Source organism: Spermophilus citellus (assembly GCF_964194105.1).
Source record: "Spermophilus citellus genome assembly, contig: SCAFFOLD_130, whole genome shotgun sequence".
Lineage (NCBI taxonomy): Eukaryota > Metazoa > Chordata > Mammalia > Rodentia > Sciuridae > Spermophilus > Spermophilus citellus.
In genome coordinates this window covers 355,566-379,112 of record NW_027672818.1, presented here as the reverse complement: position 1 = coordinate 379,112, position 23,547 = coordinate 355,566, and the positions used below count along the sequence as shown (strand labels likewise).

General features: G+C 33.5%; 1 protein-coding gene across 1 annotated transcript in view; it reads right to left on the bottom strand.

The window, feature by feature from the left end:
* Positions 1–23,015, bottom strand: part of LOC308640559 (intermembrane lipid transfer protein VPS13C-like) — a gene marked incomplete at its 5' end in the record, with an annotated part of 103,313 nt that extends 80,298 nt beyond the window's left edge. The window contains 5 exon segments of the mRNA XM_081312422.1: positions 275–428; positions 14,996–15,145; positions 17,179–17,250; positions 21,570–22,503; positions 23,002–23,015. Of these exon segments, the coding sequence (XP_081168548.1) occupies positions 275–428; positions 14,996–15,145; positions 17,179–17,250; positions 21,570–22,503; positions 23,002–23,015 (1,324 nt within the window).
* Positions 23,016–23,547: the final 532 nt, after the last annotated feature.

The following is a 23,547-nucleotide window of genomic DNA, read 5'->3' as shown; positions in this document are numbered from 1 at the left end:
ATTGAACTTGGCAATCAGCCTAAAGCCTACTTATCAGTTCATTCATGGATAAATTATATGACCAATCTGACCAATCTATGACTTTGCTAGATATCAACTGGAGATAATAATGCTACCTATTTCACAGCATTGTTATAAAAATTGAAAGTTATTATTTGTAGTGAATACTGTAGAACAGTATTTGCTATTATTTATTATGTAAATAAAAGTGCTTCAGACACACAAAAGTGCTATTTTATTACTGGCCATTATTTCTATTTTTTTAAACTATTACCTTGAATTTCATGGTAATCCAAGCTGATTTTCTTTAAATAAGACACTGCAGTTAAGTCAAATGTTCTTACTGTCATCTCTGTTCCTAACAGTGTAACCTTAAATACTAGAATTGAGTCTTCTTCTTTCTGTTGTTTAGTGAATTCCAAAATCACCTAAAAGAATTATCACATCCAATAAGAAAAGTGTATGTCATACTTAAAATAAGAAAACCAAAATCTTTCTCCATACATATCACCATGACAATAGTGGAAACACTACTCATATTCCTGATTGAAAATTATTATCTTAAATTTTATTATCAAGAATATAGGTAACTTATAAAATATTCTTGTAAAATTTAACATTATTGATTTTTAAATTTAGAAAAATAGAAAAATTATGGATTCTTAATATGATTTTCTTAAAATAAGTCATGTTTTGTGATGACAGAAGCATCAACAAAAGCAATTTATTAAAGTGAAAAGTAAGACAAGAATGTTCATTAGCATATTACTACTTAATTCTAGAAATTACAGGCAATATATTCAGCCAATAAAAAAAGAACATGTGTGGCAATTTGGGGGGGGGGTTACTGGGGATTGAATTCAGGGACACTAGAACACTGAGCCACATCCCCAGCCCTATTTTGTATTTTATTTAGAGACAGGGTCTCACTGAGTTGCTTAATGCCTCGCTGTTGCTGAGGCTGGCTCCCTCCAATGTCAATTAAACGCATATCCTTAATGTATCATGAAATTACCACTCTTTTGTCCTTATTATTCCAACCTAATGAAAGCATATATGCTTCACCCTCCTGAGTACTAAATGCCCAAGAACTCAAGTCCTAACAGACAATCTTTTCCCAATCACTTTTAAATGAACTCAAATAATAGTCTTAGTTTTTTCTATCAAGTTTTACAATTAATAATGGTTTGCCCAAAGACAAACCTAGGAAAGAAAACCTCAGGCCAATACCCCTAAAGATAATGTACTGGAGAGAAAAAATACATAGGAAAGGGGTAACACATTCTTATTTCATATGATTTCAAGGACATAAAATATTGATAAATCACATTCAAAAACACATTAAGAAAGCAATGTACCATGGGGCTGGGATTGTGGCTCAGAGGTAGAGCGCTCCACTGCCATGCGTGAGGCACTGAGTTTGATCCTCAGCACCACATAAAAATAAAATAATAAAGATATTATGTCCACTTATAACTAAAAAGTAAATATTTTTTAAAAAAGTAATGTATCATGAATCAACAAATGCAATTTACCACATAAAACATAGTTAACAACAAGACTCAAATGATTATCTGAAAATAATGCAGAAAACTATTTGAAAAACTTCACTATCCACTCATGTTTACAACACTAGAGAAACAAGGGATAGAAGGAAGTTACCTCAACATTGTAAAGTTATATTAAACAAACCCAATACCAACATCATTCTGAATTGGGGGGAAAATCATTTTCTCTAAAAACAGGAAACAAAAGAGATGCTTATTTTCACTATTCCTATTCCGTATAGTCCTTGAAACTCTAGCCAGAGCAATAAGGCAAGAGGAGAAAAAGGAATACAAAATGGGAAAGTAGAGCTCATATTATCTTTGCTTGCTAACAACCTGATCCTATATTTAGAAGAACAAAAAAATCCACAAAAGGTTTCTAGAGCTCATAGATTAATTCAGTAAAATACAGGATACAGGTCAATAATAATAAATCAATTGCATTCTTATACTCCAAGGATGAATCTGCTGAAAAATAAATTAGGAAAACTAACCCATTTACAATAACCTCAAAAGACACTTGGAAATAAATCTAACAAAGGAGGTAAAAGATGTATACAAAACCAAATAAACAACAACAACAAAAACAAACTATGAAACACTGAAGAAAGAAATTGTGAACCCCTTAGAAGAACTACCTGCCATGTACTTGGATAGGTACAATGAATATTTCAAAATGACCATACTACCAAAGCATTAGAAAGCATTAGAAAGGTTTAATGCAGTCTTCATCTAAATACCAATGACATTCCTCAGAGAACTGGAAAAAAACTGTCCTACAATTAATTTGGAAAAATAAGCCAAAGAACACTGAGCAAGAAGTACAATGTTGTAGGCAAAACAATACTGGATTTGAAATTATACTACAGAGCTATAGTAACAAAGCAAAAAACAAATAAGCAAACAAACAAAGCATGGTATTGGCACCAAAACCAACATGAAGACCAATGGAATAGAATAGAAAAAATCCACCTAGATACAGTCATCTGATAGTTAACAAAGAGGCCACAAATATACATTGGAGTGAAGACAGCCTTAAACAAATAATGTTGGTCAAACTAGATATTCACATGTAGAAGAATTAAACTTGATCCCTTTCTCTCACTCTGCACAAATGTGATTTAAAGTAGACAAATGATTTAGGTATTAGACTAGAAAATCTGCAACAAATAGAAGAAAATGTAGGCCCAACACCTTAGCATGTTTGTACAGGCACCTATTTCCTTAACAAGATTTCCAAAACACAAGAAATAAAATCAAGAATCAAAATGTGGACAGCATCAAATTAAAAAGCTTCTGCACAGCAAAAGAACCAAGAGCATGAAGAGAGAGCCTACAGAATGAAAGATTTTTGTCACCTGCTTCTCAGAGAGGGGATCAATATCCAGAATATATAAAGAACTCAATAAACTTAACAATAAATAAATAAATAAATAAATAAAAATAAATAAATAAATAACCAACCTACTTAATAAATGGGCAAAAGCCACTAAATGGGCATTTCTAAAAAAAAAAGAAATACAAGTGTCCAAAAAATAAATGAAAAAAATATTAAATCTCTCCAGCAATCAGCAAAATGCATATTATAACTACATTGAGATTTAATTTCACCCCATTCAGAATAACAATTATCAAGAATACAAATAATAATAAATGCTGGTGAGGATGTGGGGAAATGTTATATATTGTTGGTTGGACTGCAAATTAGTGTAACCATTCTAGAAAGTAGTACGGATATGTCTCAAAAAGCCAGGAATGGAACCAACATATGATCCAGCTATCTCACTCTTCTGTATATATCCATAAGATCTAATATCAGCATACTATAGTGACATAGCCACATCGATGTTTATAAGAGATCAATTCATAAGAGAGATGTTGTGGAATCATCCCAGATGCCCGTCAACATTTGAATGAATGAAGAAAAAAGTGATATATACACAATGAAGTTTTACTAAGTCATGAAGAATATTGAAATTATGGCATTTGCTGGTACGCAGATGGAACTGGAGAACATCATACTGAATGAAAAAAAGCTTGACACAGAAAGTAAAAAGTCAAATGTTTTCTCTCATATGTGGAAACTATACAAAAATAAGAAAAAATGGGGATGAGGTGGATCTCATGAAAAGAGATGAGAGATCATTGGAGTAGAAGAATTTGATTGAGGGGAAGGAAGAAGGGACAGGAAAAGGCAAGAATGGTGAAATGAAACTGACCAAACTGTTCTGTGTATCTATATAAATATCATATAGTAATCTCACTTTTATACATGTCTATAACACATTAATTTTAAAAGATATAAATAAAGAGAAGAAAGCCCAGGATAGTGGAGGAAAGGTAACAGGGAAGAGAGCAGGGGAGTGAAAGAGGAAACAATAAGGACTGAATTGGAGCAAATTATATTCCATATATGTATGATTATGTCAAAATGAATCCCAATATTATGTTTATAATGCACTAATAAAAATATTTCAAAAAATATCTGATTATTCATCAAAAATAAGGATTATGTTTTATAGAATATATCAAATTCCTTATGTGATAGGACTATATTTTATTCAACCCATGTATTTTTCAGAACACTTAGTTTAGTACAAATTACATTAAAATCCATTTACATTAAATTATAATTTGGCTGAAAATTCATCCATAATATCTCTTGGTAATATGCATTTATATTTGAACATGGTGGTAGTTTTTTTTCCTTTGTGAAACTGAATGAGCAAGTATATTTTGCATCTAAAATTGCCCACTGCTTTATTGGAATGCTACCGTTTTTTTTTTTTCTCTAAAATCCTCTCTATTTGAAATATATCCATATCCAACTACTTTTCTTTTGCACAAGTGACTGTAATTTGACATTGGAGCAGAAATTACTACAAAAGGAAATAAAAGAAAAGATAGCTTCTTTCTTATTTTTTAAATAACAGCCAAAAAATGATAAGTTTGGTGAGATGTTTTATTTTTGTTATTATAGGATGTAAAGGAAAAAAGTCAACATAGTGTTTTTTTTTTTAATTTCTTCTAGAGTAGTACCAAATTTCAATTCAATTATCTAGTAAAGCAATAATATCTAGAACTGTAATAATGAGAATACTGTTGAAATTTAAAAATGTCCAAGTTAATATGATTAAAAAAATGTGTACAAACAAACAAAAACTTCATGAAAATTCAAGCAATTAAGCATTAATGTTTGAAATTTGGCCATGGAAAACTACTATGACAACCTAAAAGTATGCTAGATGATATAAAGGTAGATATTTTTAATTGCATTTATAAATACATTTTCTTTGAAAATAGGTATTTCTAAATATATCATATAAGGGGGATGATATATGAAAATAATATAAAAGACAAATAGTCTCTTTTCCCTCTCTTTCAGTAGTATAGATTCATAATGCAGGTGTTTGTAATCACTATATTGATCTCATAAATATTTTCACCAATTTTAACAAATGGGAAAGTTCAGTCTGTTAAGGTCTTAGGAGATCCATAGATTTTAAATATTTTATGTTATGAGTAATATTTATTATTTATGGAAAAACTAAAATATTATATATTATATATCTTATTATTATTATTGCTATTATCATCATGTTACCTTTCTTTGCTAATACTCTGGACCTAATACTCTAGAACAGAAATTAAATTTTAGTAGTTTCCTTACACTCTATGATTTGACATAGCTCCCATTATTTTAGATCCCACATACAATAAAGTACTGTAGAATAAACATGTTAATTATTAAACTTTACCTCTATAAAAGCATAGCTGATTGACTTCTCATGAAATGTTTTCACATTGTTTAGTTTCTAAAGTTTCTAAATGGGAAAGGTCTACTGGATAATCAATTTAGGAAGTACAATGTTCTAGAGATCTATATAACGGAAGTTTGATTAAGTTTTAAAATGCATTAATCTGAAATGTATGCAATTTCCCATTACTCAAATAGAAATCCCAAACTGGAGAACATCCCTAACTGGAGAAAATTTATTTTACCTATATCCTTGAATTCCTTTATCCTTTGGTTCATTGAAAGGATATTTATTAAAAACATCTTTGTTCCCAGCATTGTGCAAGATGTTGTGTGTACAATAGTGATGAAAAAAGACAGAAAATAAAGAAAGAAATTGAACTAGTGTTTACTTCAACAGAGCTTATAATTTGATGGAGTAAGGAATTTAAAAGTATAATTTAAAAGTTTATAATATGCTATGAAGGAAAAATCGGAATATTCTGAGATGATAAGAGGGTATAAGTTAGAAAGAGCAGTTATGGAAGACTTCCTTGAGGAAGTGACATTTAAACTGAAGCTACAGAGGAAAAGCAGATCAATAGTCATAGTGGGAGCATGTGAATGAGCAAGAAGAAACAAATGATAGAATTTAAATGTGGATACTATCCAGAGAACTGGCCATTCAGGACACAGACAACAGGCTTAATTCCAATAGCAGTCACAGGAGAGTGCATGAGAATTATTTTATGTAATCTTAAATTTAAAATAGCCTTCTTAGTACTAAATGAAGAAGGGAGACAAAAATAAGATGTAAAGAAAGGTATTGCAGAGGTATATGTAAAAGTTGGTGGTAACAATAGGAACAGAAAACAGGTAAAAGAGGAAAAATTGGGAGGATTCTATAATAGATTGGGAGACAGGAATAAATGGGAATGTGTCAAGAATAACAGTTTTACAGTTTGAGTGACTAAATGAAAGATGTTCCTTTTAGTAGAGGGGGAACACCATTCATTTGAACAAAATATGGATGTAAAAATATTTCAAATACAATTGAAGTCTGTAGCATGAATGAATAACCTGTAGAAGTAAAAATTATGCTTTTGTTTATTTTTTTATTTTAGTGCAAAATGCCAAGATATGAAATTATATGTATATTAGTAAAATCAAATGGTTTAACCTATCAAAAATAAAGTTATGTACAATATATAAAGTTATGTAAAAATATATCTACATTTTTGTTGATAAAAATACCAAATTTGCTCTTTTAGTCCACCTAGTGTTTGCTAAAAGAATAAACTCTACTAAGATATAAAATAAATATTTCTATCAAATTTTAAATATAACACACACACACACACACCAGAGGGGAAAAATCATTTTTTTAAATAAACTGACAAAGTTTATGAAATGATTATATAGGCTTGTCTAATCTTCTTTAGAATTATGGAAATCAAAAAAAAATAACCTTAATATATGCTTTAAAATTCTATGATCATGTCTTCTCCACAAAGAACTAAATAAAATATGTGACACAAGGAGATTTCACAGATATGGTAGCAAGGAATATTGACAATCATGAATATTTCACATAGTTAATGAGAATGGTATAATAATAATGAGGTGACAAATAAAAGATGTCATATGCAATGTGAACATGTATAGTAGTTTTTATAACATAGTAATTTAATATTTACAACACTCTTGTGAGATTCAGAAAAGACATGGTAACCCATAAATATATACAATTTTGGGTTTTATGCCTAAGGTAAATAATACATTTAAATTTTAAATGAAGAGAAGATTAAACTGTCCAAAGTCATGTTAACAGAGAACAGACAGGCATGAGTGGTGAGAAAATGAACTGAAGGGACTAATTCTATGAAATGGGCCCACTGTGATGATTCCAACATGCTTTCTTTTTAAAAAACAGTAATTTATCTGTGGCCTGGCTTCAGTTGACATGATTTTTTATATTCCTTAGTAAATCACCTGTTATCTGCAGGAGAAATGCAGGCCTGAAATAATTCCAATAAGAATACAAGTTATCATGAAATGAGAATTTTGAGACCCTTTCACAGACCACTTACCAGCTCAGGGAAATAAGGATAATTCCCTCTTGAATACAAAGTTTGTACAGATTCCAATTAGAATTGGTTACCATGGGCCAGAGTCACCTAAAGTGATCATGGCAATAGGAACTTGAAAGTCTAATATCATCCTGCTTGCTCCCTCTTTCTGCAGACCCTGAAGGTCAGAAGAGCCATCACAGGACCCCCCAAAGAAAAAGGTATCTTTGTCTCTTATGTGGTTATTTTGCTCAGCCCAGTTCCCCTGAAGTGACCCTGAGTGTTTTTGTCACAGGGAATGGGACACCATCACTTCTAATAAATTCAGGTCTGTTACTCTGAGTGACGTGTCTGATATCTTTCTAAAATGATCATAAGAAGTAGGATTGAAAGGGAAGCCCCTCCCTTGCCTCAGTTTTCTAGAAGGCCCCAGCCCTATAACAATGTAAGTGTGCAAAGGACAGGGGGGGACACAATGAGCAAGTCTAGTTCCTAAATCTATTTTCTTAGATTAAATTCAACATAAGTTTCAACATTTATAAACTCTGGAAATCTGAATCAATTATCATCATATACATTCAAGTTTTTCTAAAAAACTAGATTGTGAAAAAATATTTTCAAAGTATTTCTAGCTCTAATAATCCATGATCCATGATAAATCATAATTAAGGACATATATCAAATATCTATAATTTAAAATATTTATCCATAATAAAAGCAGGAAGATGTACCTTGCCTGAAGATGTGAAATTAGAGATCATTTTAATAAAGAGCCATGTGAGACAATACTTTATGACAGAGCAAATTCTGTCTGAAATAAAAGAGAACACATTTCTAGAATGAGGTTCTTTCTAAACTGAAGCTGCTTTGAGGGAATTAAATTAAATTGATATTAGGCAGATCCCTACTATATACAATTTTGCAATTTTATATACTATATACCGTTTTATATATTATATACTATTTTGCAAACTACTGGCAATTAGAAGCCTTTAAGAATTCCTGTCCTAAAGAATTTATAGGTCGGTAGAGAAAATCATGGTAAATGATATAAGTCAAATTCAGAAAATCAAAGGTCAAATGTTTTCTTTCATTTACAGAAGCTAGATTAAAATGAGGAGGAAAGAGAAGAGGGTGGGGTGGAATCCCATGAAAATAGAAAAGAGATTATTGGAGTAGAAGAAAGGAATTGAGGAAGAGGGAGAAGAGACAAAAAATGGAAGAATTGCACAATGAAACTGATCAAATTACCCCATGTCCATATATGAATATACCACAACATGTATAAATTCTGGAAATCTGAATCAATTATCATCATATACATTAAAGAAGTTTGGCCATTTAATTTGGTAACAAGCTGCCAAACTATATTCAAAAGTATTTGTATCAGGGCTCGGGATTTAGCTCAGTTGGTAGAGTGCTTACCTCATATGCATAAGGCCCTGGGTTCAATCCCCAGCACCAGGAAAATAAGAAGCCTTTATGGATATCTATAGTAAACTAATTTTAAAAAACTACATATAAAGAGAAGAAAAAACAGTAGAGAAAGGAGAAAGGAGGTAGGGAAGGGAGGACAGAAAAGGGAAGTAATGGGGACTGATTGGAACGAATTATATTCTGTGCCTGCAAAGTTATGTCAAAATGAATTTTCCAAAATTATGTAAAACTGTAATGCACAAATTAAAAAAAGGATTTATTGTACTATAAGGTAAATGGGTATGTGAAAGTTAATAATTTAATAAAACATATGAGAGATATAGTTGGAAGCTAGATATGTGGAAGCAAGATGGAAACAATGATTTCCATTTCCTAGAATATGAAAAAGGCTTATTACAGAATTAACAATTTAACTATGTCTTAAAGAACATAAAATAACAGTAAAACTTTAATAATACATTAAAACATGAGCAAGATGTCAATAGTTATATAAAATGAAAGATATTACTTTATAAAACAAAACAAAACTCTATATGCTCTTAAAGTCAATAACATGGAGAAGTACAGAAGGAGTTGGAAAAAAATTTTGACTATCCTTGGCTGATGTTCTTGGCTGTTATGTGTGGAATTTGAACCATACATTTATCAGAGTTTCCAGAAGGATGGGGATCTTCTCTGACTTAGTTTCAGAATAATCATTTGGAGTAATGCAATGGAGAATACTGTGAAATAAACTTACTGCCTATCAGAGTACCATTAAAATTTATGACAGTCATGGGCTTAGAAAAAAAATTATGATATATATGCAAAATGGCACAAATACTTTTATTTTCCTGGTGCTGGGGATTGAACCCAGGGCCTTATGCATATGAGGTAAGCACTCTACCAACTGAGCTAAATCCCTAGCCCTGATACAAACACTTTTGAATATAGTTTGGCAGCTTGTTACCAAATTAAATGGCCAAACTACCAAAAGTGCTATACTGTTCAATGAAAATTTCTATTAAATTTCCAATGACGTTTTGCACAGAAATAGAAAAATCAGTTATGAAATTCATTTGGAAAAGTAAGAGACCCAAAATAGTTAAAGCAATCTTTAATGAGAAAGCAAAGTAGAAAACATCACACTACTATACCTCAAATTATACTATAGGGCTGTGATAACAAAACAGAATGGTACTGGCATCAAAATAAGCATGAAGACCATTGGAATAGAATAGAAGAAGCAGATACAAACCCACATAGATACAAGTTATCTGAAACTAGACAAAGTTGCCAAAAATGTTGGAGAAAAAATTGCCTTTTAACAAACGGTGCTGGGAAAACTCAAAATCCATATGTAATAGATTGAAATTTAACTCCATGACTCACCCTGCAGAAAACTCAACTCACAGTAGACCAAAGACCTAGGAATTAGATCAGAAACCCTACAACTCCTAGAAGAAATTGTAGGCCCAACACTCCAACATATTAGCTCAGGAACTGCCTTTATTACAAGACTCTAAAGTACAAGACATAAAATTAGAAATAAATAAATGAATGGCACCAAAATAAAAAACTTCTTCACAGCAAAGGAAACAATTAGGAGCATGAAGAAGGAGTCTAAAGAATGGAAGAAAAATCTTTGCACCTGTCTCTCAGATTGGATGTTAATATCTAGGATATATAAAGGACTCAAACAACTTAACATCAAAAAAATGATTCAACTAATAAGTGAGCAAAGGAAATAAACAATTCTCAAAAGAAGAAATGCAAAGGATCAACAAATATATGAAAAGTGTTCAACATCACTAGCAATTAAAAAATGCAAATTATAACTACATTGAGATTTCATCTCACTCCAGTCAGAATGACAATTATCAAGAATATCAGTAAAAATAGATATTGGTGAGAATGTAGGGGGAAGGGTACACTGATACATTGTTTGTGGGACTGCAAATTGGTGCAACTACTCTGGAAAACAGTATGACGTGTCCTCAAAAAAACTAGGACTAAACCCACCATATGACCTGGTATATATCCAAAGAATTTGAAATCAGCATATTACAGTGATACATCAATGTTTATAATAGCTCAATTCACAATAGCTATTCTATGGAGTCAATTTAGGTGTCCTTCAACAGATGAATGGACAAAGAAATTGTGGTACATATACACAATGGATTATTACTCAGCTATCAGGAAGAATGACTTTGGGACATTTGCCAGTAAATGGATGGATTGGAGACTATCATGCTAAATGAAATAAGCCAATTCCCCCCACCAAAACAATGGCCAAATGTTTTCTCTGATATGTGGAGGCTAACACACAATAAAGTGGGGGGAGATAAGAGAAGTTTTGTGGATAAGACAAAGGGGAATGAAGGGAAGGGAGAAGGAATGGGATAGGGAACAATAGTAGAATGAATTGGACCTAACATTCCTGTATATATGTATATGCATATAGCACAGTGAATCTCACCATTGTGTACAACCACAAGACATTAATTTTTTAATATTTATTTTTTAATTTTAGGTGGACACAATATCTTTATTTTATTTTTATGTGGTGCGGAGAACCCAACCCAGTGCCTCACGCATTATAGGCGAGCCTGCTACTACTTGAGCCACAACCCCAGCCTAACATTAATTTTTTAAAAAGTATAATTAAATAGAAAGATGAGTAGAGTAGATGGAAGGGAATAGAAAGTGAGAGGAAAGGAGGGAAAGAGAGACCCTGGAGACTGAATTAGAACAAATTATAATCCATGCTTTTATAATTATATCAAAATAAATTTTATTATCATGTAAAACCAAAAAGAATCAATAAAAAAATAGAAACAAACACTAAACATGGTCTTAGCATACGTTTCAGAAATCCTACTCCATGTTATTTACAGAAGGGAATTGATAATATTACTGCTTAAAAACTGCATAAGACATTTATAGTAGGTTTATTGATAATTGATAAAAAAGTGAAAGTTACAAAGATATTCTTCAGTAAGAGAAGGAATAGACATTGTGTGATATATTGAGATAATGCATTTTATTCACCATTAAAAGAAATACGTTATCAAGCCATGAAGAGACATGGAGAAAGCTTTAATGCATATTATAAAGTGAAAGAAGTCAATCTGGAAAGGGTACCTGCTGTATCTTGTTCTGAAAAAGGCAAAACCATACAGACAGTAAAAAAATTCAGTTGTTGTCAAGAAGTGGTGGGGGAGGACTGAAAAGGGAAAGAACAGGATTTTTAGGGCAGTGCAAATACTTTGTATGATACTATAATGTCATATGCACATTAGGATGCATTAATAAAAACATAGAAACTGCAAAATACCAAGAGTAAATACTAATCTAAACTGCAGAATTCGAAAGGTTAAAAAATATCAGTGTAAGCTCATCAATTGTGTCAAATGAACCACTCTGGTAGAGGGTGTGGATAACAGGGGAGGCAGGGAATGTATCAGAAAACTCTGTACCTTCCATCACTTTTGTTGTGAACTCAAAGTTTCTCTAAAAATAAAGTTCTTTATAAATAAAATAAAAGAAAATGATGACAGATATATTTTGAAGTAGAATCGCAGGATGGATCAGGTGGTAAGAAAAGGTATTTCTCTCTATATATATAGTAGCAGACAGGTAGAATGGGAGTCTAAGATTTAATGCACAACATGAGTACTATAACTAGTGTAATACTGGGTTAAAAAAAGATAGAAATTTCATAATCTGAAAAATAATAAGAAGGTATGCAGTAGGTGAAGGATACAAATACAATTACATCTCCTAAGGACTAGAGGGGTGCTTCATAATATAATCACCTCCAAAGAGGGCCAGAAAGATAATGGATTATTTAACTTCTCTTGGGTATATACAGTGTGAAGTGCTTGTCAAAACTACGCATGGTCAAGTTCAACAGACTTCTGTGATGTCAGCTCAATGCTCAGGACAGGGTTACCAGAGGGAATTTCACTTTGAGTGACATGGGTATATATGGAGGTACTACATGAAAATTTTGGAGTAGAGGAAAGAGAGAGCTAGAAGCAGATTTTAAAGGAATATTAACATTCAAAGCATGAGAATTGAACAACAACAATAACATGGCTCAGCCTGCAGAGATGTAGCTTGAGAACTAAGGGAGTTTTCGATAAATTTGAGAATCCACATAAGTTTCAAATAGATTAATGAATGAGAAATGCTTTTGAGTTTGATACATATAGAATAGACAAACATTATATATGATTTTATATGACGTTAGTGGTGTGATATGAATGAAATCCAGATTGGATAGATAGACACAGACAGAAGAGACAGACAACAAAGAGACAACTACATATATGTTGGCACTGGGATTGATTGACAAATTTAGATAATTTTGTCATTGAGGTGAAGAATCAGTGATAGTTGCATTCCAGAGCTTCATCTGTGAGAAATGTTTATACAAAGGCTAATAATCCAGTTACAGTTTCAGATATGGGAGTAAAGGTACTGCTTTAAGATAATGTTTATCTTAGTTTCAATTCATCACATATAAAAATCAGAATCACTTTGGTCCTTTTCACAATAATCGAGCATAAGAGATATACAAAAACTCAGTGGTATACTTTATAGCTTATAGTTTTCAACATGGACCTGGTAACATGTTTGTGACAAATCTATCCACTTCCTATGAGCAATGACAGTTTTTTTGTAGTAAGAAAATAGTGGACTACAGGAATTTAGTGTGCACTCACATCAGGCCAAAATAATCTCATGCATATGTTGAGAATGACATTACAATAATTAAAACATGTTATCCAACCCTCTTTTTTTCTGTAGAGTGCTCATTATCACCATCGTTTCTAATATTTTCACTCTTTTTTTATTTTAAGATTACTAACCAAAAAGAAAACTAATTGATCTTCTTTGGGGTCAGTGAGGTTAATGAGCAGAAGGAAGTGTAGCATAGCAACCAATGTCATGACCCTAAAAGGGCTTTTGCCAATCACAGTTCTAAACCATTGTGCTTTGTTTTAATTTTTTCTCTCAATGGGAAATCCATTTCATTTTATTTCTGGGCTCCTGCAGGATGATTGATAGCCAAACATTCATTTACCTCATACCAGGAATAACATTAAAAATACTAATTATAAAGTTTAATTTCTTGACTTTTAAATATTTTTTAAATGCAGGCAGACAGACACAAACAACAATTTATATCTGCATAATTCAGGAAAATGTATAAAATGTAAATCTTTAAATGCAAAGCAAGATCTGTTTTATAAAGTGATCCATAAGGGAAATTAACTTTTGTAGCTTCAAATGTCAGAAAAAAGCTTTTGATCCCTTAAGGCAAATGTTTTTGAGATACAGTTCCACCACATAATTATGATCGTTTTCATAGTTACATTTTCTAGTTCCCTGCTGGCTGTTTTTCTATATAAACTTAGTTTTATTTCCAATTATATCATTATAGAGAAGACTATCAGGTTTAATTAAATAAGAACATGAAAATAATTGTCATTCCTTTATTTGTATAGACTATAATTTGGCTACCTAAGGTAGATTATCCCATAAAGAAAAATGTAATTCTCTTAGTCCATCAATTAACTACAAATAAAGCCCAGTGCATTTATAAATTCTCACTCATTCATATTTTCTTTCACTTATTTCTTGATTGTATGTTGGCCTTCCTTTCTTTCATTCTCAAATAAAGATTTATTAATCATTTATTATATAAATCATTTGATATGTGAGAGGATGTATGGATATAGTTTCTATTGACATAAAAATGAATTAATTACAATCCTGCCCTTAAAATAAATGTGTAAAACAGTTAAATTATTTCAAATCAAATACAAACAAGTCAAATAGCTGTTTATAATAGTGACTTCATTCTACTTTAGAGTCCATGTAGACATATATATGTATATTTACTTGAAAAGTGAGCATCAATTTAAAGTCATTTTAGCTAAATTAAGTCATATAAGTCTGAAATTCATTTTTCTTTCTAAAATTTTTTAATAGTTTTAGATGGACAGAATGCCCTTATTTTATTTTATTATTGTTTTTTTTAATGTGGTGCTGAGGATCGAACCCAGCACCACAACGCATGCTAGCCAAGTGCTCTGCCACTGAGCTACAGCCCCAGCCCTCATTTTTATTTCTTAAGTGATTTCTTAATACATTGTGCAATGCCCATGGAAATAACTGCTTTGTGCATATCCTTACATCATATGGGTACTTACCTGTATGACACTGTCTCCTGCGCTCATGTCTGTGTATACATAGACATCATAGGATATTTCTGGGAAGGTTGGAGTATTGTCATTTGCATCCATCACTCGAATATTGACAATAACTGGCTCGCTTTCTTGTACTCCATCAAATGCTGTTATCTTTAGAGGAAGAAAAATACACTTAATGAAGAACTCATGCAAGTATAAATAGTACAGAATCCACTCTTACAACTTAATGAGTTTTTAATAAGTGATTTACAATTTTAAAAGGGTGCTAAGATGTTTTGTTGATGAAAGGAAGTAATAAAAATATATACGCATATATTCAAGTGTTTTAATGTACTAAAAAGAAATTATTAAGGATCCTGTTCTACTATTAACACATTCCACTGAAAGCACATTTTAAATAAGGGGATATGCATAATATCTTGGAGCCTTAAAGTGAACCAATAACATTACTGATTCCTTAGAGCTAAATAGAAAATAATCCTTAAAATATAACTGGAAATATTCTTCATGTTTAGATGTTTTAAATATAATATTGTGTAATATTACAATATAATACCTACTTTTTTACTGGAGCATTTTAATTATACAGAACAATGAGCTTCTCTGCAGCATATCTGTACATGAAAATAACATAGTTGGCTTATATCCCTGCCCCCATTCTTCCTCCTTGCCCTCCCTCTTACTCTTCCACCCCTCCTTCTTATCTAATAGTCTCTACTATTTTCATACTGTCTTTTTTTCCCCTTAGATACAATAGTTACTTTCTTAGTTAACATGTTTTTATCAGACAAGAAATTTGGTACATTGGATATGTTACATTATATTCTAGAAATTCACAAAATGATAATTTTAAAAGGCTCATTAACATTTGTTACTAGTGATAATTACATTATTAAAAATTTGAAAACTCAATAATTGTTAATGTGTTATTGGATTAATTTAGTTTCTCTGATAGTGTCTTTTCCAAGGACCTATTGTATATTTATTTCTTTCATTTGTATTGTGGTGGGGTAGTGGTTGCAGAACATTTTGGTAACAGAAAACAAGTTTGGAAAGATTGTAAGCATGATGAAAAAAGGAATTCAAAATATAATATACCAAAAATTTTAAAAATTGATCCATTTTTAATAACTATAGTATATACATATATATATATATATATATATATATATATATATATTAGTGTTCTATAAATGTGTAATAAAGGGGTTCTCCTTGATTTTTCTCCACTTAAAAAAATAATTGAGAGTGTGTGACAATCAAAATCAATTCTACAAGTATCAGACATCCATTCTTGTGAGAATGGCTTCTGGAATCAACTATGTGTCTAATAAGGTTTAGACACATAACTAATTGTCAAATAAGATTTTCTAGAAGTTCCAGTCTTTTGATGTGTAGGCCTGTCCAGAAAGAAATCCCAAGTTCAATAACTTGCATCTGTTATCTGTTCATCTTTTCTTACACTTTTTTGAAGGATCTGACAGTTTTTAGATCTGTATTTATGTCTTAACCTTATTATACTAGTCTGTGTGTGTGTGTGTGTGTGTGTGTGTGTGTGTGTGTTTCTACTTCATGATAAATATGTGCAATCACAACTTTAATAATATTCACTCCCAAACCTTGATTAATCTACCCCAACCCATGATTTCTCTATGCTATTGACATTTGGGCTGGATAGTTTTTGGTAAGGGGTGTTCAGTGTGTCATAAGATTTTCAGAACCATATTTTTGTATCTACCCATTAGAGGCCAGTAGCACTCCCTTCCATTGTGACAACCAGAAATGCCTCCATATGTTACAAAACATTCTCTGAATGTAAAAAAAAAAATCCTCAGTTGAGAATTACTAGCCTAACCCTATGACAAAATTAAAAATACAACAAAAAGTTTAAGACAGGATTATTTGGTGAATTCTAGTTTATATTATTAATTTTTAGTGTATGGTGAAGACTGAAGAAGTGTTTTCCTTTTGTGGGGAAAATATTAATGTAGCTACACAAATTTACATACTGAAAAAGGTGAGATACATATGAAGAATTTTTTGCAATTGATATTTTCTTCAATGTTACCTGAAATATTGAGGTTTTCTCTTCAAATCATAGACCTTGTCAATTTTAACCAGACATCTCTTTCCATTTCAAACAGACAGAAGACATTTACATGCATATATATGAAATTTTTTACCGAAAATGTGTAAGTTTGCTGTTCTTCCCTGTCCACTGGTTGCAGCAGGGTGAGGTAGCGAGTGACACCAGTCTGCGTGACAGTGAAGACTGATGTGTAGTCATTCAGAAAAAGGTGAAGCTCTGGGTCTTTTGTCTTAAAAAAAAGTTCATTGTTGAAAAGTTGATTACATAATGTGGCTATTAGTTTAATTACCTAAAAATTAATTTTTAATGTTTGTTACAAAAATATATGTACAACTGTATTAAGATTTACTAAGAAAAAAAGAGATGTTAATAGATATTTACTCATGAATAATCTAAGGTGGTCAAAAAATGGTGACCCTTAGTGTGAAATGCAGAATATTTTAAAATATGTACTAGAAGACTGAAGATGTAGCGGAGAGGTACAGAGGTTGCCTAGCATGCACAGGAACAAAAGTTCAAGCCCTCGTATTGAAAAACTATTTTTAAAAGAAAAATATTGCTGTAATTAATATCAAAAAAAACAAGGAAAAGAATAAAAAGAATAGAAAGCAATCCAATTGAATATATTCTTACTTACTACTTAATATCAATATTTTCCATAACTTTATTCGATCCAAGAAATAAGAAATAAATGTAAGAAAAGGAAATTGGAGCCCAGAAGTTTAGTTATAAGATTTTACAGTTACTTCATTTGTAGTAATAAACTGCTCATATCTTGTTCAAGGTTTAATGTAAAATAGGAATAAAATCAGTTATGTATTATTCATTATCCATAAATATCATGCTTTCTCCTCATTTTACTATTGCAAAGGTTTTTCAAAGGGAAACATAACACTTATTTTAATTAAAATATTTCAGATTATTTTTTTAAAATATGAATTTAACACAGGTATCTATTAAGAGAGCCTGGAAAAAATGATAATGCATGTTGAGGTTCAAGCATATTCAAAGGTTCAAGAATAAGAGATAATTAACTTGGCACAGAAAATTCTTCACAATTTTATTGCCAACACTGAATGATAATTATTCTCTGCAATTCAGAGAAAAAACAGACATAAAACAAGGACACTTGGATTGGTATATGTGTAGTGGGAAGGGAAAGCAGGTGGGGCAAACAAAATGTGAATATTGAGAGAGTGGAATATGAGGAAGACTATGAAAAATAAAAATGTATAATACAGGGAGCTAAGGTATCTTTATGGATATGATACCTTTTAAAATACTATGAATAGTATGATGTGAAACACAGTTTCATAAGAAAGAACTTTTTTTCTAAGTCTAGTATCAAGGACATAGGACAGAGCAGAGAGTAACGGATTGTTAAAAATATGTTCATTTGGAAATAAAACCAGGATTCATATTTTTAAATTTTCTATGTGAAAAAAGAAAGTTGTAAAACCCATTAATACAATTAAAAGTGGGCACACTTTAAACCACACTATACTTTAACTTGTAAAAATTTTCAAAACTGAAATGTGTATTTCTTTAAAAAATTTAAAATGAATAATTTCATTTGAACATGAAGTTATGCATTCATAATATCTCATTTTGTGGTAATTTCTGTGTCCATGATTTTGATTTAAGATTTATCTCCAAATAATGCAAAAATTAATGCTAAAGGTAACAGCTTCCATTGGTCTGCATATTACAAGACACCAATAAATACATCCTCTATGATTACAGATTGTTATTTCTTTTTTATTTTATTTTATTTTATTTTTTTATTGTTGGCAGATTGTTATTTTTTAAAAAAGAGATAATGTAATATATAAAATTAGAAGTATACATGACCTTTCATAAATCATTTTAATTTATTTTACACAGTTAATCTATGATTGAAATAGAACTCTTTGATATTTATATTTACTTAAAATAGTAGATTTTATATGTATGTATGTAAGTGTACATACATACACACATAGATATATATATCATACACAGATGCTATTGGTGAGTATCTTGATGTTTAAGTACAAAAACTTAAGACGTATTTGGAAATTTTCAGCAAAATATAATTCAAAGTTTAATATTTTAGCTTGATTTTTAAAAATAATACCACTTTCAAGAGTGATATGAGTGTTTAAGAAAGTATATTGTGTTTTTATGCATTTTGTGAAAATTTTATGTAATATTAATATCAATCTTCAGTGTTCATGCATTGACATCAACAAAACTATTGTTTTGATTTACAGTATTTACAGTGGTTTTGCTGATCTTGACAAGTTCAGTTATGTAAAAAATTTAGTAAGGAACAATGTATATATGAAGTCAAATATCCTTCTTTCAAACCCTTTATAACTTTAAATCTTTCTTTGAAAAACTGTATCATAATATTCAGTTTGTATTTCATAAACATATTAGAACTTTATATTCCTATAATAAATGTGCTAAGTTCAGTCAACATTTCTATTTATATAACACATTTCAATTCATAGTTTTAAGTTTCATAAACTAGGATACAAGTAGAAAAATAATGATAGAGAATACATATTTTGTAGTAGTTGTGTCTGTTGGATTATTTAAAATTAATGGTAGTATTCTAAATCAATATATAAACAGATAATTGATTAAAATCATTTTCTTCTGTGACATAAAGAAATATTTACTATAGAATATGCATTTGGTATATACTAAAAGCATGACTTATTACTACATTGACTTATATATTATTATTTGAGAGTAAAATAAATTCTGACAAACACTCAAAATGACATAAAAATGAATATAAATTTAAATACATGTATAAAACCATAGTAAACAAATACATGAATGTAAAATAAGCAAAGGCATCCCATTATTTAGAATTCAAATATGGCATTAGTGAATTTTAAACCAATTTAGAGTACATAAGGGTATCAAGACACTTCATCACACACACAAGAATATATGCATGTTTTTACATGTGCACATAAAACTTCTTCACATATGTACATATGTGCATATGTATGTATACTTACCTAGCTACATGCATATATAGGTATGACAAAGCATAACAGGAAATGACAAAATTTTTCATCTAATATGAAATTTTAATTAATTAACTAGTAGTTGCTGAGGTACCTAGTTCCGAAAAGTTCAATTGAAAATTTAGTCTTTTAGAAAAAATGCTGTAATGAATTATTAATGTCTGTAATAGACAAAATAAATAAATAAATAAACATTCTTTATCAAAATTCACAATGAAATTACAAACTACAAAATTTCATTGTGAACTACAAATTTTCATGGTATGATAATCAATAATCAATAATATGATGTAAATGTAATTAAACTTTCATAAAGCTTTTTTTAGATATATTTATAAATGATAGTGAAGTTATACTAGAAAAAAGAAAAAAAAAGAAATCAACCACAGCAATGAACAGTCACAAAATCAGCGCCTAATACCTACAGGAACTCCACCAGGTGGAACCTATATGCAAATTAGACATGAAAAAAAAAATGTAAATGTAAATAATTACAATTACAACATGATACATAAAATGTACACTAGTAAGAGAGAAAAATCAATTTTTCCAATCTCTAAACTAACAACTTTTCTCAAAATACATGTAACATTTTTCTTATTATTGTGACATACATATTATGTAACAATGATATTTATTATAAGTATTTATTTAAAGTACATAATATCTTTAAGAATATATTGAGTTTATTTCTAAGTAAGATATTAATTCAAATTTGTCACTCCTTAGTATCTGCCCTGTTAGAGCTATTCTTAAAACAATTCATGGGAGCCTAGCCCTGCAGTTACCAATTCTGTTTTTACATTTGAGCTTAATTTACAATTTTATTGGTGATACTGGTCTAAGGTGACATGTCTCTTTATTCTTAAACAGTTTATCCCTATGCTGACTATTTTCACTAATTCTAGCTTTCATTACTGGACATTATATGAGAAAATAGAAAAAAATCACTAAAACTGACTTGAAAGTCCAGAAATAGTAAAACTATAGATGAAATTTACTGTATGATAAAGGATTACCTCTCCTAGTAGGAGAGTCATACAAAAAATGATAGGATGTACTCAATTCTTCATAGAATTTATTAGAATAAATGCAAAATGGAGAAAATATTCATGTATAATCAATAATAAAATAACATATAATATAAGCACTAACAACAGGTAAAAAATATGGATACATTTTACTCTAATTTAAGAGTAGCCAAATCTTTGCTACTATGGTTCAAAGTCAGGAAGCAATAAGAGAAAAGAGAAATTAAATTATACTACAAAATTTCATGGCAAGAAAAATAACCAATATAAAGTCATGTGACAAACTTGGAAAAAGATTCCAGTTTACATCAGAGACTAAAGTTTATATCCCTGATATATAAAAATTTATCACTTAGACAAGAACAGAAACTAACAATGCATTAAAGTAAACCTTAAGGGCTCCTGATAAGGCTGCGCGGCGCTCCCACAGCCCTGAGCGGCGCTCCCAGGGTCCTCCGCGGCTCACAGGAAAGGCTGCGCACGCACGGCGCGCGGGGCGGAGCCTCTCGCAGCCAGATGGAGGGCCGCGTGCGGGGCTTCTTAGTAGCCTTCCAGGCGAAGGGACGACCGGAGGCGGTGAGGACGCGGGTGCAGGAGCAGGACTTACGGCAGTGCGGCCCGACAGGTAAGTGGGCGAAGGAGGTTTTCCCGCGGGCCTCGGGGCTTCCCCTCCACCGGTAGTGGGTGGGCGCTCGCGTGGTGGGCGGAGGTCGGCGCGGGGCACTTCCAGGGAGCCGGGCGGTGGGCGAGAAAACGTGCCGGGTGGGGCGCGAAGCCCGGGTCCAGGGCTCCGGCTGTGCGGGTGGCGCTGCGGTCGGACTCGGAAGACGCACCCCCCCCCACGACTCTCCTGAGGGAGCCTGCGCGGGCCCCAGGTGGCTGGCCGCTGGGTGGTTCTCCTCCCCGCGGCGTTCGGGCCACGCACGCTGGCGTCGTCCTGCGCGGTCAGTCGGGGTCCCTCCTGCCCTCGGGGAGCCACTGCAGCGACCCTCGCCGGCCTCCCCGGCCCCGTTCCTCACGGGAGCCCAGGACCGTCGCGGCGCCCGTGGGAGGCGAGTCGCCGTCAGTCGTCTCACGGAAGCGCTGGTGGAGTGCGGGCAGGGGGGGGGTGGGGCGCGGGGGGGGTGGGGCGCGGGGGAGGTTCCCGCCCGGAGAGCGGCGCGTCTTGGTGGAGAGCGCTCGGCCCGCCCCCGACTGTGGGGTCCGACCCGCGGTTCCGTGGCTCTCGGGAAACGAGGCGCCGTGCGGCTTCCCTCAGAGGGTGGTGGGCGGGTGGAGAGGGGCCTGTGTGCGCGGCTGGTCCGCCGCAGGGACCCGGAGAGACTGCAGGGGACTGCGAAGGTGGAGGGTGGCCGGGGACGCCTTGGGAAGAGCAGTCGGGGTGTGAACTACCAGGCCGTGCAGGGAAGAGGGGGACACCGGACCCAAGGGTAGCGACTGGCCATCCTGTTGGTTAAAGTAAATGGATATTTTGGGAAACTGTTTGTAAGCTTTTTCTTTTCCTGGTTCCAGCAGTGGTGTGTGTTCTTTGTAAAACGTTTGGGGAAATAGCGTATGCCTTTGGTGGGTTCCTGGATTCCTGGTCCTGGAGGTAGATACCACCATCATGAGCCAGTTCTGTGATCCTTATCCAGCACTTGTACCAGGAAGCTAAACCGGGGGCTGCTTTTCCAGCCCTTTCAACAAAAAATTTTATGGTGACCTAATACCCTATATTAAATCCTTTTCTGTCTAACTTCTTTTTGGATAATTTTTTTTTTATACTTTTGCAGGTGCGGTGGGGAGGGGGGAGGGGTGGAGGCGGAGGGGCGGGGGGAAGGAGGAGGGAGGGAGGGGGAGGAGATTCGAGCATTTAGACACCAGCGAGAGGACATGGCGGATGGCCCCAGGTGTAAGCGCAGAAAGCAGGCGAACCCGCGGCGCAATAACGGTGAGCGGCGGAGTCAGGGGGAGCCGGGCAGCCGGGGCGCCCCGGGGGATGAGGGGGGCGAGCCGGGTTGGGGGCGGCCGGGGCAGGGACGGGCAAAGTGGAGTGGGAAAGTAGAAAGTAGTGCTCTCTGCCCCCCCTCCCGCTGCCGCCACTGCCGGGCTCGCTTTCCCTGAACCGATATGTCTCTTACCTGGTCTCTCTCCGCCTAGCGGCTCCTGCCGCCCCTGCCGCCTCCCTGGACCGTTAGCCGCGGCATCCCCAGCTCAGGGCGGCCGGCAGGGACGCGGCCGGCCACTTTTCTGGTCTCGGGTGGAGCGACTGTTGCTTCTTTTCGCCCTTTTCCCCACTTTTCGCCCCTCGGCGCCTCCCTCTCCCCCTCCTCTTCAGCCCTCTCTGCGTTCTGCTCCCTCAGCGCCTAGGCCCCCGGGAGCCTAGGAACAAACTTATGCCCGGCGCTGACCGTGCAAAGTGGCTTC